Source organism: Herpailurus yagouaroundi, unplaced genomic scaffold, assembly GCF_014898765.1.
Source record: "Herpailurus yagouaroundi ecotype Mexico unplaced genomic scaffold, PumYag 139, whole genome shotgun sequence".
Lineage (NCBI taxonomy): Eukaryota > Metazoa > Chordata > Mammalia > Carnivora > Felidae > Herpailurus > Herpailurus yagouaroundi.
In genome coordinates, this window is record NW_024412394.1 from 3,638,936 (window position 1) to 3,651,005 (window position 12,070).

General features: G+C 54.5%; 1 protein-coding gene across 4 annotated transcripts in view; it reads right to left on the bottom strand.

The window, feature by feature from the left end:
• CPNE5 (copine 5) overlaps window positions 1-12,070 on the bottom strand; it is a 79,529-nt gene that overhangs the window by 12,309 nt on the left and 55,150 nt on the right. For all 4 annotated transcript variants that reach the window (XM_040473352.1, XM_040473351.1, XM_040473353.1 and 1 more), the window contains 3 exons: window positions 10,552-10,593; window positions 8,359-8,434; window positions 2,719-2,772 (listed from right to left, as the gene is read on the bottom strand). In XM_040473352.1, coding sequence (XP_040329286.1) covers window positions 2,719-2,772; window positions 8,359-8,434; window positions 10,552-10,593 — 172 coding nt within the window. The remainder of the gene's footprint in view (window positions 1-2,718; window positions 2,773-8,358; window positions 8,435-10,551; window positions 10,594-12,070) is intronic.

The following is a 12,070-nucleotide window of genomic DNA, read 5'->3' on the forward strand; positions in this document are numbered from 1 at the left end:
TGTCCCGACTCATCCCTCTGGTGTCTCGTGATCCCTGCCTTCTCAGCCCTGAGACCCTCATAAGCAGCCTGTTCTTTCCCTGGAGGTACCTGACGGGGGGCCCCCCTTCAGAGCAGATGCCTTTCGACCTATGCCTCCTGGCGGCTTTGGCATCAGCTCGGCCAAGACAGGCAGCTACCTGGCACCTCGCTGCAATAATGATTTAGGATCATGGAGACAAGTGAGAGCCTGGCTGCCAAAACCAATTAAATGAGGCAAGACTGGGGCAGGGGACCTAGTACCTGTGCCAGAGAACTCTACCCCAGAATTTGGGGAAGCCCCTACTGGTGCAGATTCTGCTATCGGTACCAACTCTCTGGGTAGGCCAGGGAGGGCCTCTGCTTGACATCAGCCCAAATAATGGGAAGGTCTGTGGGTGCTGAGCTGGGCCTCGGAGACCCCTACCTGCTGTGGTTATGGTGTCAGGCACCCGGACGGACAAAGCCTCCTTTCACTAGCAGTGGACCATGGCAGTGGCCTCTACCCTGGCCAGCGGTCACCAGATGACCAATGATCATCTTGCAGCCTGGTCCCCCAAGGACCAGGGGACCCCCAAACCAATTACATCCGTTTCCGTTTTGGGGGTAGGGCTCTTGCCCTGGATCTTTTTTTAGTTCCTCACATGAGTCTAACCGACAGCCGGGGTTGAACCCCACTTCCCCCCACAAGGCTCTGGGCTGAGGCAGCTCCCTAACCTGCCTGACCATATGGATTCACCCAGGGACTTTGTTGCTCAGAGTGTGGTCCCTGGACCAGTAGCAGCAGCAGTAGCACCTTGATGCTGCTTAGAATGCAGACATGCAGATTCGTGGCACATTAACAAGATCCCCCGAAGATTCTGCACACAGGAAATTAAGTATGAGAAGCTCTATACACGGGTTCCCGAGCCTCCTGATATGGAACCCCAGAGAACTGGACAGGGCACAGGCATTTTAATAAGCATCCTGGACCCTGACTGATTTGTTACGGTGAAGACTGACCTGAAACAAATCATGTCCCCTCTCCGGGCCTCAGTTTCCTTATCTCTGAGAAAACGGAATGAGATCGATGGTTTTCAAACTTTTTTTTTTTTAGCAGTACATCTGAGATTTCTCAGCTGGGGAAGGTGCTGCCTCCCCTAGGGGCATGGGAATGTGTAGGAAAGTTCTGGGGCTCTGCCAATGCCTGGGGCTCTACTGGTAGCCATGGCTGAGACCAGGGGTGCTAAGCGCCCCACGACGCACAGGGAGGTCCTGGGACATGAAGAATGATCCTGCCCCCAATGCTGACAGCACGCAGCAGACACACTGCAGCTTTGGACAAAGGAACTATTACTCCAACATTCTCCTGACTGAGAAACAGTTACAATCAGTCCCCTTTGAATGAGCAGAGTAATTTGCAGTTTGCAGGCCTGCGTCTCCATCGTCTGTCACAGCCACCCAGCGCAGTAAGCCGGGCAGGGATGATTTATTCGCCCCATTTTACAGATGGAGAAAGTAAGGTTCCTCAGAGGAACCCCGGAGCTCCCTGGCTAGGACCTCTTCTGGGTCTGGAGGTGCAGTTTGCTTAACTCTAATGACTAAGTATGGCTGCATTTGCAGATGGGGCTGTGGACATCTACAGCACAGAGGGACACGAAGCGTACAAATCTTGAATGTATTTGCAGGGCAAAGATGCTGGCTTGTTCTAGAAGTGCACTGTGGGCTCCGCCTCAGGGCCTTTCTACATGCTGATCCCTACAGCTAGAATTCTCTTTCCCCAATATCCTCAATACTCGCTCCCTCCCCTTCTTTGAATCTCTGCTCTAATATCACCTTCTCAGAGAAAAGCTTTCTTTAATTACTTGACATCAAATAGTTATTTTGTCGCTGGCATTCCCCAACACTTTACCTTTTGTATACTTTTTTCTACAGCACTCCTAACCACACGACAAATACAGGTATATGTATGTGTGTGTGTGTGTGTATATATATATATATATATGTTTTCTGTCTCCCCCACTAAAATATAAGTAATAGAATGGCAAAGATTTGAGTCTGTCTTGTTCCCAGCTGTATCCCTCATGCCTAGAACATGACAGTGCTCAGTAAACATTTGTTGGATAAATGCATGAATGTCCTGAAGATCAGCCCCCGGAAGCCACGGGGCTAGTGTGATCCTAGGATGCTCGTGGTAAACAGGGGCAGTGCCGGCTGCCAGCGCTCAGTTTAACTATTGTGCTCACTGCCATCTCTAACTACGACCTTGGTTGTGACTTTCTGCCTCTGTGACCTTGGGCGAGTCACTTCCCTGCCTGCAGCCTTGGTTTCCTCTTTCATGACAAAGGGATGGTAATGTCTGCCTCTCAAGGAAACAACCTATGAAAAAGCACCGGGGTGGGGAATTTCCCACAGCAAGGGCCTCTACTCCTTTTCTGCTTCCTTTCTACAGGAAGTCCCCATGGGAATTTCTCATTCTGTGTCACAGGTATGGCCTACACCATCTACATCGACATCTACTATCTCCCCCCAGGGGGAGGCTCCATCGGCCCCACCCCTCCCCACCCCCAACGCCCCACGTCTGGTTCCCACACTCTGCACAAGCCCACCACGCAGACATGCGCAACTCCTGACACCAGACCTAGCTTGGACCTCAGGATGTCTATGCCTGGCTGCAGGGGGCGGCGGGGGTGAGGGTGGGGGGGCGGCGGGTGCCACTCACTGTGCCAGAATTCACGTATTTCTTTTTCTTCATTTTCTTTTTGGGGTTTACCACCTGCAAGAGAAAACAGTCACAGGATAAGAAGGAGTGTTTCCAAGCAGTCAGGGCTGGGCCCCCAGAGCTTCTAACGACCCCTGAGTATGGCCCCAGCCCCAGCCAGCAGAATGTGGGGTCCAGGGGAGGGGAGGGTCCCGGGAGGTTTTATGAGAGATCGGCATTTAGATTTATACACGCGGGCTTCCTGATTAGACCCAGTGTTCCACGACCAAACACAACAGGAGTAATATTTATCTAATCTTCTTCCCCACTGCTCCCCCAAACACGCCCTCCACCCAAAGCAGCCAAAGGAGGTTCGATGTTGCAAAGGGGCCCTGTCTGCGCCTGCCCTTGTGTGTTGGCTCAGGCTGCTCCCCTCACCCCAAATGCCTTCCCCCTCCTTCCTCCACCAATTCCCCCTCCCTGAGATCCAGCCCTACTGCTGCCCAGAGGCCTTTGAGGCTCCCCCCTCCCCCCAACACTGCAGTTAGAATTTCCTTAACTGTTCTTCATGTGAAAGCTCTCATTCCAAACCAGACCTGTCATCAGAGAATATATCACAGACCTAGGGGCATATTTAGTAGATGCTAAAAAAAAAAAAAAAAAAAAATCACTTGTTGCTGGGCTTAACTCAGTGGTCTCAACTGCCCGCCACCTCCCCCCTCCCAGGCATTTGGCAATGTTTTGAGATATTTTGGTTGTCACACTGGGGGAGAAGGTAGAGGCAAGGGATGCTGTGAAACATCTTGGAGTGCACAGGGCAGCCCCCATCACAGGAAATCATCGAGTCCAAGATGCGGGCAGAACCACAGCTGAGAAGCCCTGGGTGAATGAGGAGGACCAGAACCCTCCAGGGGGATTTCACACCTGCCACATCCGTACTGGGCTTGAGCCTCACCAGCTCTTTTGTTTTCACCTGGGAAGCTCAGGCCCAGCCTTTCCCTAATCTCCCATCAAAGGAAGCAAGGTGGTTTGATTTTCACACCCTAGGTCCTCTACAGGTTCCTGGTGAATTCATCCCCACCCCCCCCCACCATCTCCCCAGGGGTGGCCAGTTCTGTCTTTAGCAGAGGCCTCTTCTGTCGGAATGAGAGTTGCTATCCATTTCTGGAGATAAGGAAATGAAGGGACAGGGACAGTGACTTGCCTAAGGTCACACAGCTGCTCTGGGTAGTGATCAAACTGGAAACTAGGTTCCAGCCCTCAGCCCGCCTTCCTGCCTACCTGGGTGTCACCTTGATAACAAATACAAACACATTCCTTCACAAATACTTCTGGGGGGGGGGGGGAGTGGGGGATACCAGTTTCTCTTCTAGAACCTTCACTCCAGTTGGAGAAAGATATGTCCTAGGGACATACAGGACAAGAGACACCAAAAAGGGGAGCCAGAAATGTGAAGGGAGTTGGAGGAAGGAAGGACTGTTCTAGGTCCAGCATCAGTAAGGCTCCCCGGGACAGGTGGTGTTGAAGGCAGGTGCTGAGGACAGGAAGGGTTTGGGGCACGGGGAGACGGAAGGAGGGCATTCCAGTCAGAGGAGATAGTTGCAGGGGGTGGGGGGAGGCAGGGGGCGGGCACAGAACTGGGGTCCAGTTTGACTGCAGGGCCACAGAGTGGAAGAGCAAACTGGGCTGGCTGGCAGAGAGCCTAGAGGGGCCAAGCTAAATGTCTGATGACTTCTAAACTAGTAGGGGCAAGATCCCAGGTTCTAGGATGCTGGAAGGGGAGGGGAGGGGAGAAGGAGAGACATCAGGGGTATGTTTACCCTCTTGGTTCTGCCACCTACTGGCTGTGTGACCGTAGGCAAGTTACTTAACGTCCCTGGGTTTCAGGGAATAAAAAGTACCTACCTTATAGAAAGGTATGACGATTAAATAGGTCAATACAAGCAAAGTGTTTAGGACATGGTCCACAATGTAGCAAATACTATATAAGTGTTAGCTGCTATTAATTCTTATTACTATGACCCCTACCGCCCCCACTAGTCCACGTGAGAGGTCATGAGCGGGTTGCTGGAACAGGTAGTGAGCTATGGCAAAACAGCATTGTCAAGAAGTCAACACAGGTCTTGGGCCCGGGGCATGGCTGCGGGAGCAGGAAAGGGGTCAGGGTTGACCAGGCAGACACAGAAGGAAGGAAGAGCTGGTCCCAGGTGGGAAGTCCAGGTGGGAAGGCTGGCCACAGCTCTGCAGGTGGAAATTTGCGAGCCTGGGGAGAGAGCCCATGACAACCTCAGAGCCTCCACAGGTACGAAGGCCACTCGGATGATGTGTTGGTCACAGACACGTTCACGGGAAAACCATGTAGTAGGCCAGCTCCAACCCTGCACTGTGCCTCAGTTTCTCAATCTGTCCCATAAGGGTGTGGAACTTTTAGAACTGAATACACCTCAAACTTTTATTCCAAAGTCTCCTCCCAGCTGAGGAGAATAAACATGGACTCCTGGGGGGCTGGGTGTCGCCCAAGGACCTGGCCACAAGCACATTTCTTTGAAGTCTTCTGGGTTACCTTTAAATTAGCCTGTATTCCACATTTCCACTCTCTAATTATAACTGTTTTAATATTAAAGCAATGTTTTGTTCTCAGATCCTCATGTGAAGTGGGCACAGAAGAAACGCCCTGTTTATTCTGAGGTTTCGTGCCCTCCCAGCACCCCACCCTCACCCTACGGTACCAACCTCTCCGGCCCTAAATGGCTGCACCCTGAAGTTCCACGTGGGGGACCATCGCCCCCTGGGGGCCAGCCAGGGAATCTCCCAACTCCCAGGCTGGAATTCTCCGCCTTCTCCTCTCCCTCTCTTCACACCTCCGGGTCCGGATGGCCCCCCAGGGCAAGTCTGGGGTGGGCCCTCCTGTGCAGGCAAGTCCCTGAATGGCTCTCAGGGGCCAGGAGCTGTGCTGGCTTTGGGAATAGGGAGTGAGACACTGCCCCCACCCTTGAGGACGTCATGGTCCTTGAGGGGACAGAAAGCTTGACAAACAGGTAATAGCCAGGGGGTGGGGGGTGCACAGGAGCACCGAGGAGAGGTATTTACTTCAGACTTTGGGGGTGGAGTGCGTGTGCAGGCAGAGAAGGCTTCCTGGAGGAGGAATAAGACCCAAAGGGAGTCTCCAAAGATCCACAGACCCAACCAAGTGAAGAAAAGCTAAGGGAGCCCCAGGGGAGGCACTATGGAGGGAAGCACAGAGGCTGAGCCAGCAGGGCGGTTCAGAGAGCCTTGGACAGCATAATGGGGCTGACAGTGGCGGTAGGCAGGGAGGGAAGGGGCAAGACCCCAGAGCCTCCTAGGGGTGTATGTGAGTTTACTTATGCACACCCACTGGTTGCAGATTGCAGGCTGCTGGGGTGCGGAGGAGCTTGGACTCTACCCTGTGGGTAAAGGGCTCTGCAGACTCTCAGCTGGGGTGAGGGCGTCTTTCGGAACCTCCTCCCCACTCCTCTGCATGAACCGGGCTGACGCAGTAGGGGGGATGCACAGCCAAGGGTTAAAGAGGGCAGCGAGGTGGTCAGACTGCCATTTTGGAGGAGCCCTTGGATTACTGAGTGGAGGACGGTAGGAGGTGGGAAGGCCGTTAGGGGGCCGTCGCAAAGCCCCCCACGCGGGGGAGATCATGGCGGTGGAGGTGCATGGGAATGGAGGGAACAAATGTCAGAATGTGTAGGTGGTGGGATTCAGTTGTGGACTGCATGTGGGGTGAGGGGCAAGAGGTGTCAAGGGTGACTCCCGAGGTGCCCTCCGTGACGACCACCCAGGAGTTGGAGCCTGCTGGCCAGGCAGAGGGGACAGCTGTGGAGAGGCCTTCAGTTTGGGAAGGCTGAGTCTGAGGAGCGGCCAGCAGACAGCTGGACATAGGAGTCAGACACCCAGGGGGAGGCCGGGGCCCAGGAGAAGGGTCTTTCCTGACAGAAGCCTTGTTTTCCCTTCAGGCAATTTGGACTCTAGAAAGGCCTTTCAGTGGCGCCCCGCCCCCCCCCGCCCCATACTGCAAGCCTTGCCAGAGTTGAATTCCTTTTCTACCTGATGGTGTTTCTGATGGGGAAAACAAGTCAACCCAACCTTGTCTGCTTTGAGCTTGAGAGATCATGGCCTCTTCAGAGCCTGTCAAGCACCCTTAAAAGCCAAACTCCCAAAGGTGTAATCCCTTCGCTTCACTTCCCTAAAAATCTCCTTAAAGGAAGCCAGAGAAGGAAAGCATGGGGCCTGCTTCTCTCTGCCTGGTGGGGGAACAAAGACAGCCCTTCCCTTGGCTGATGCAGAAAACAAAGCAATTAACTGTGAGGATCAGAGCCCTTTCAAAGAAATTCACCCACGCTCTATCTTCACAATGGCCTCGTTCAAGCGAGTTCAGTGTGTGCACGGATCATCAGCACCTGCTGGGTGCCCAGTGCTGCCTGGGGCCAACACGACAGGAGGCCACAGAAAGGGCTGTCGCCTGGCCTGCCCTTAGGGAGCTTCTGTCTAACCGGAACACGAGACCTGCCCACTCAGAACCCAGACACAGGGGGAGGGAGCGAAGAAAGTGTGGAGCGATTCAGACTCGGCGACGGGAAGTCAAGGCCTGTTCTTCAACTTCACTAGCTGAGTGGCTGCTAATGTGAGGAGAGAGCCCCACTGTAGGGCCGTGGTGAAATGTAAATCTCTTGGCACACAGACGCTCAACAGATGATGCTGGAAGACAGCAGTGATGTAATAATAACAACGCTCACTAGGGGCCAGGCACTGGTCTAGTGACTTATTTAATTCTCAGTATGCATGGCGCAGAGTGGTTCAGGAACTTAGCCCAGGTCACATAGCTAGGACGTGGTAGCGTCAGGGTAGGGACCCAAGTGGTTATTAGGGTTATAAGTATCTGCAGTTAAGCCGGTCTAGCATGAACCGTGCATGAAGTTCCCAGGGAGGAAGCATGAGGCCGGAGTGGCTGGGAAGGCCACCAGAGGAGGTGGAACTCGGCCAGATTTGGAAGGTGGGAGGGCATCCCGGGAGGGCGAGCACACCCACACACAAAGGCTCAGCAGCAGAAAGTGTCCTTTAAGGGCAAACACTATCATCTCCCGAAAGACTGGGGGCCTTGTCCCAGGTTCTCCAGGTCCCGGTGGAGGGATCCTGACTCCCGTTCCTCTGACTCTTTCCTTCCAGAAAAGTTAAGAAATTCAGCAGGCCCTGAGACTGGTCTGATTGAAGGCAGAGGGCCACCTTGAACTCAGGACCTTGGGTCTCAGGCCTCAGAGCCTTCTGATAATGTCCCCCCCCCCCGCACCCCCCGCACCCCTACCCCCCACCTTGTTGGAAGTACTCTGTGGAGGCCTCTCCACAGCTGTCCCCTCTCCCTGGCCAGCAGGCTCCAACTGCTACTCAGTGATTTGGAGCCAGACACGTCAACACTGTTTGCCTTTTGATTTTCCACTTACTGAACCGCATGTCTTTGGGCAAATTCCCCAACTTCTCCGAGACTCAGGCTCCTTAACTGTAAAATGGGACAATAACACCCACCTCCCAGGAGAGCGTGCAAATACCCCAGCCCCACACATGGCCCCCTGGAGTCCTCAATGTCTGGGAGTCATGTATTATCAGAGCAGACCCCAGCCCCCAGGGTGCCCACCTCACCTCATAGATGTTGAACTGGCTCTGCCCACGGGCCAGCTCCCGGTAGCTGGTGGTGAACTCCCCGATGAAGTCGTGGCTGCAAGGGAAGGGCTGCCACTGAGACCAAGCGGCCCAGGCCGCGCCTTGCCTCTGCCCACCTCCCCGCCTCCTACATCCCTTCCCCTGGCTCCCCATTCTGCTTGGGGCCCCTGCTGCAGGGGCGCATGCCAACAGAGAAGCTGGGTCCCTGGGGAAGTGTCCAGGGTCACCCATGGGGCGGGAAACCCAGTGGTCACCTAGCAAAGTGCGGGGCCCCGGACGACAGGACCCACTTGGTACTCGGGTTCTTGTCAGAACAAACCAGCCGTTCAAGGGATTTTGAGGACAACTGGAGAAATTTAAATATGAAACGAATATTCGGTGGTATTCAAGAATGATTGTTCCGTGCGTCAGGTGTGATAATGGCATTCGCAGTTATGTAGAAAAAGGTCCTTATTTTTTAGACGTTCTCAATGAGATATTTAGGGGTAAAAACGCCTTGATGTCTGTAATTTAAACTACATCAGCAAAACACAGATAAAGCAAATGTGGCAACATGTAACACTTGTAAAATTCAGATGATAGGCTTAAAAGCATTCATTAAACTCGCCCGTCTTTCTGCGTATTTGGACATTTTCCCAATAACACTTTTTGAAAAGGCCATTTACGCTATGTCCACCCAGGCAGCTGGAGGTGTTTTCTGCGGCGGCCACACCTCCTGGGACTGCCCCCACTGTCACTGTCCCTGGTAGAGGGAACCTGGAGTGCCTTCCGGGGAGTGATGCCCAAGGCGTGTCCCCGGGGCCTGGCTCTGCCTTGAGTCCACACTGTATTTTGACTACGTATTTCTAGCTCTCTGCAGTCAGACCATAAGCTCCTCGATGGCAGGCCTCTACGGCATCTGGTGGCTGTCCCCAGTTTTCCCCAGTGACGGAGAAATACGGGGAGCTCCCGGGTAAGATGAAGTAAATCATGGGTGGAAACATGGAGCTGACGTGCCTGTGATGTGGTTGAAGAGGGGAGGACAGGGGGACAGAGCGAGTTTACAGGTGCTGGGGCACTGGTGTCCTCTCTTGGAAGGCCTTGGGGTAAGGTGAGCTACTTGGCCCTGCCAGGGCCTAACTGAGAGCTGTCTGCACAGCCCTTTACAGTACCTCCTATCCACGTCGCAGACTTGAGAGGCATCGATAAGGAGTACGGGCCTCTGCAACGCCCCTGGCAGTCCCACAGAATGGAGGAGTCACAAACGTCAGGGCGTAGTTGGCTTTGGTCCAACAGACAAGTAGGAGCCAGTGAGGTTTCTGGACTACAGCCACAGGAGGCCCCTTCTGGTCCTCATCTGTGAATTCCCAGTGAGGCTGCTCCCTGGGAGCACATTCACAGACAGGGAGGGCACTGACCTCCCCAAACCCGACTGGAAAGTGCCACCCTACTGGCCAGGCTCGGCCCTACTCAGGTACTGCTTCGTGGCTCTGGAGACCATTCAAGTGTGTCAAAGCTTGCATTTCCCGGGGCGCCCGGGGGGCTCAGTCTTAGTAAGCATACTTCGTGGTTTCGGCTCAGGTCATGATCTCACGGTTCATGAGTCGGGCTGTCTGCTGACAATGCGGAGCCTGCTTGGGATTCTCTCTCTCCTGCTCTCTCTGCCCCTCCCCTGCTCTGTGTCTCAAAATAAATAAACTTAAAAAAAAAAAAAAAGCTTACACTTCCCAAAGCCGACTCCCTCAGGGCCTGCTCCCTGCAAACAGATCCTCTGATGCACCAAGGGCCTCCCCACTAGATTCGGGGGAGTCTCTGAGGGCTGAGCTTGTCTTCTGTGCCCGGTCACCCGGGCCTCTGTGTGCTTAGCCTCACACAGAGAACACATCCATGAATGCTTGGGGGGGTCGCTCGGGGGTTGCTAGTTTCTGTACATTAGGATATGCACATTTCAGAAAATCCTAATTCTCCCAAATGTAAGGAGATTTTAGTCACTGGCCAGCCGCTAGGCAGCTATTTCGGGAAAAGAGGCCTCTTATGCCCCTGGAACCTGTCATGCAGGTCACAGAGCCTCTGGTGCTTCAGTGGAGCTGGGCAGGGATAAGCCACTGGAGCAGGGGACCTCCCACGGGAAGACCCTCTCGCCCCCAGAGCTGTCCCCATCCCTGCTCACCTTTTGTCCTCCTGCCTGCTTACCTGCCATCGCGATCCCAGTCGTACACCTCCACCTTGATGGTCCTGCAAGGCAAAGGGCCCGTGGTGGGATGAACTTGACCTAGCATCTGTGGGGCCTGAACAGGACCCTTCCCCTGCTCCTGGGCCAAAAGGGGATACAGGGCCCCCCACTAGGCTCCAGCTGCCCTCACTGGAGACGCAGCAGCCCAAGAGACAAAGGAACTATCTTGAGGCCTTTTGGCTAAGGTCTTAGGGACAGTGGCAGCCTGAAAGCTGTGTAGGGACTCCCCCAAATTTCAGGGAGAATGTGGAAAAACAGCTGCAGACTTCAGTTCACCCCACCTTCTCCTTGGCCACCCCAGAAGGGACACAGGTCCCAGGATGAAGCCATATTGTGAATTTATCAGGGGCGGGGCTGTTGTGGTGGGAGGGAGGTGCTCCCCAGATCTCAGGCCTAACCAGTCTGGGCTCTCCTGGGGAGGGGGCGACAAGACTGCAGGTGTGTGTGGTGGGACCCCCGGGTCTGAGGAGTCTGAGTGGTGGGGAGCCAGCCCAGCAGGGAAGGACCCAGAGCCCCTGACTGGGGGATGGCCTGCTGAGCTTTTCCATTGCCACGACTGGCTCCTGAGTGAGGGTGTAATTATCTTCACATTTTAGCCTGGCTGCTTTAATTAGTTTGTTTTGACTCCTGTGCATGGGGCTGGGCTTTGGGAGCCCATTTTATTTTTAGCTCGTTTCCATGGCAACAGGCTAGCAGACCAGAGGTGGGAGGAGGGAGGTGGAGGGCTGCGGGTTAACCCTTGGTGCCAGTGGTCCTCCAGGGACGCCCAGGCAGGGACGGGGGGGGGGGGGGCCCAGCTGCCCGGGTCCCACTGCAGGGTCAGGGTCCGGGGAGGCGGGAGAGGCGTGGGGAGCCGGGGTCTCCAGCCTTCAGTCCTAAATGGGGCTCGCACAGACCCGTGCCTGGGCCCGTCTTCTATTAACATCTCATCATCTCGCCCATGGCCGCAGCCCATCTCCTCGGGTCTGCGAGGAGTACGCCTCGGGACTGCGCAGCGCCCAGCAGGAGGCGCTGTCCCCCTTCAGATGCGCCTTCACGGCCCCCGGGGCGGGGTGCCGATCCGCCTGCAACAGGGCACATAACTGTTCCCAATGAGGGAACGTCTTGTAGGTTGTGCACCAACCGGATTTTTGTTACCAAAATGTAAAACGGGGCAGGCACAGAAGCCCACCATTTAAAGGAACCCTCTAAATTCTTGTGAAAAACAAAAATACTATGTCTCTCTGAGGTGAATTGTGTGGAAAGAAAAAAAAAAAATCTAGGCTCCTGAAGGTAGCTGACGAGCTGGAAAGAGAGGAAAGAGGCTGGGGTGCAGACTCAGATGCTGTGGGACCTGGGGATGTCACTGAACCTCTCTGAGCCACAGACCATCATCTTCAAGGAGGGACAAGAGCAGCCTTGCAGAACAGCTGCAAAGCAAGTCGGCAAACCCCGCCTGGCACACAGATGGGTCTCTATAAACATGCCTCTTCCTGGGGC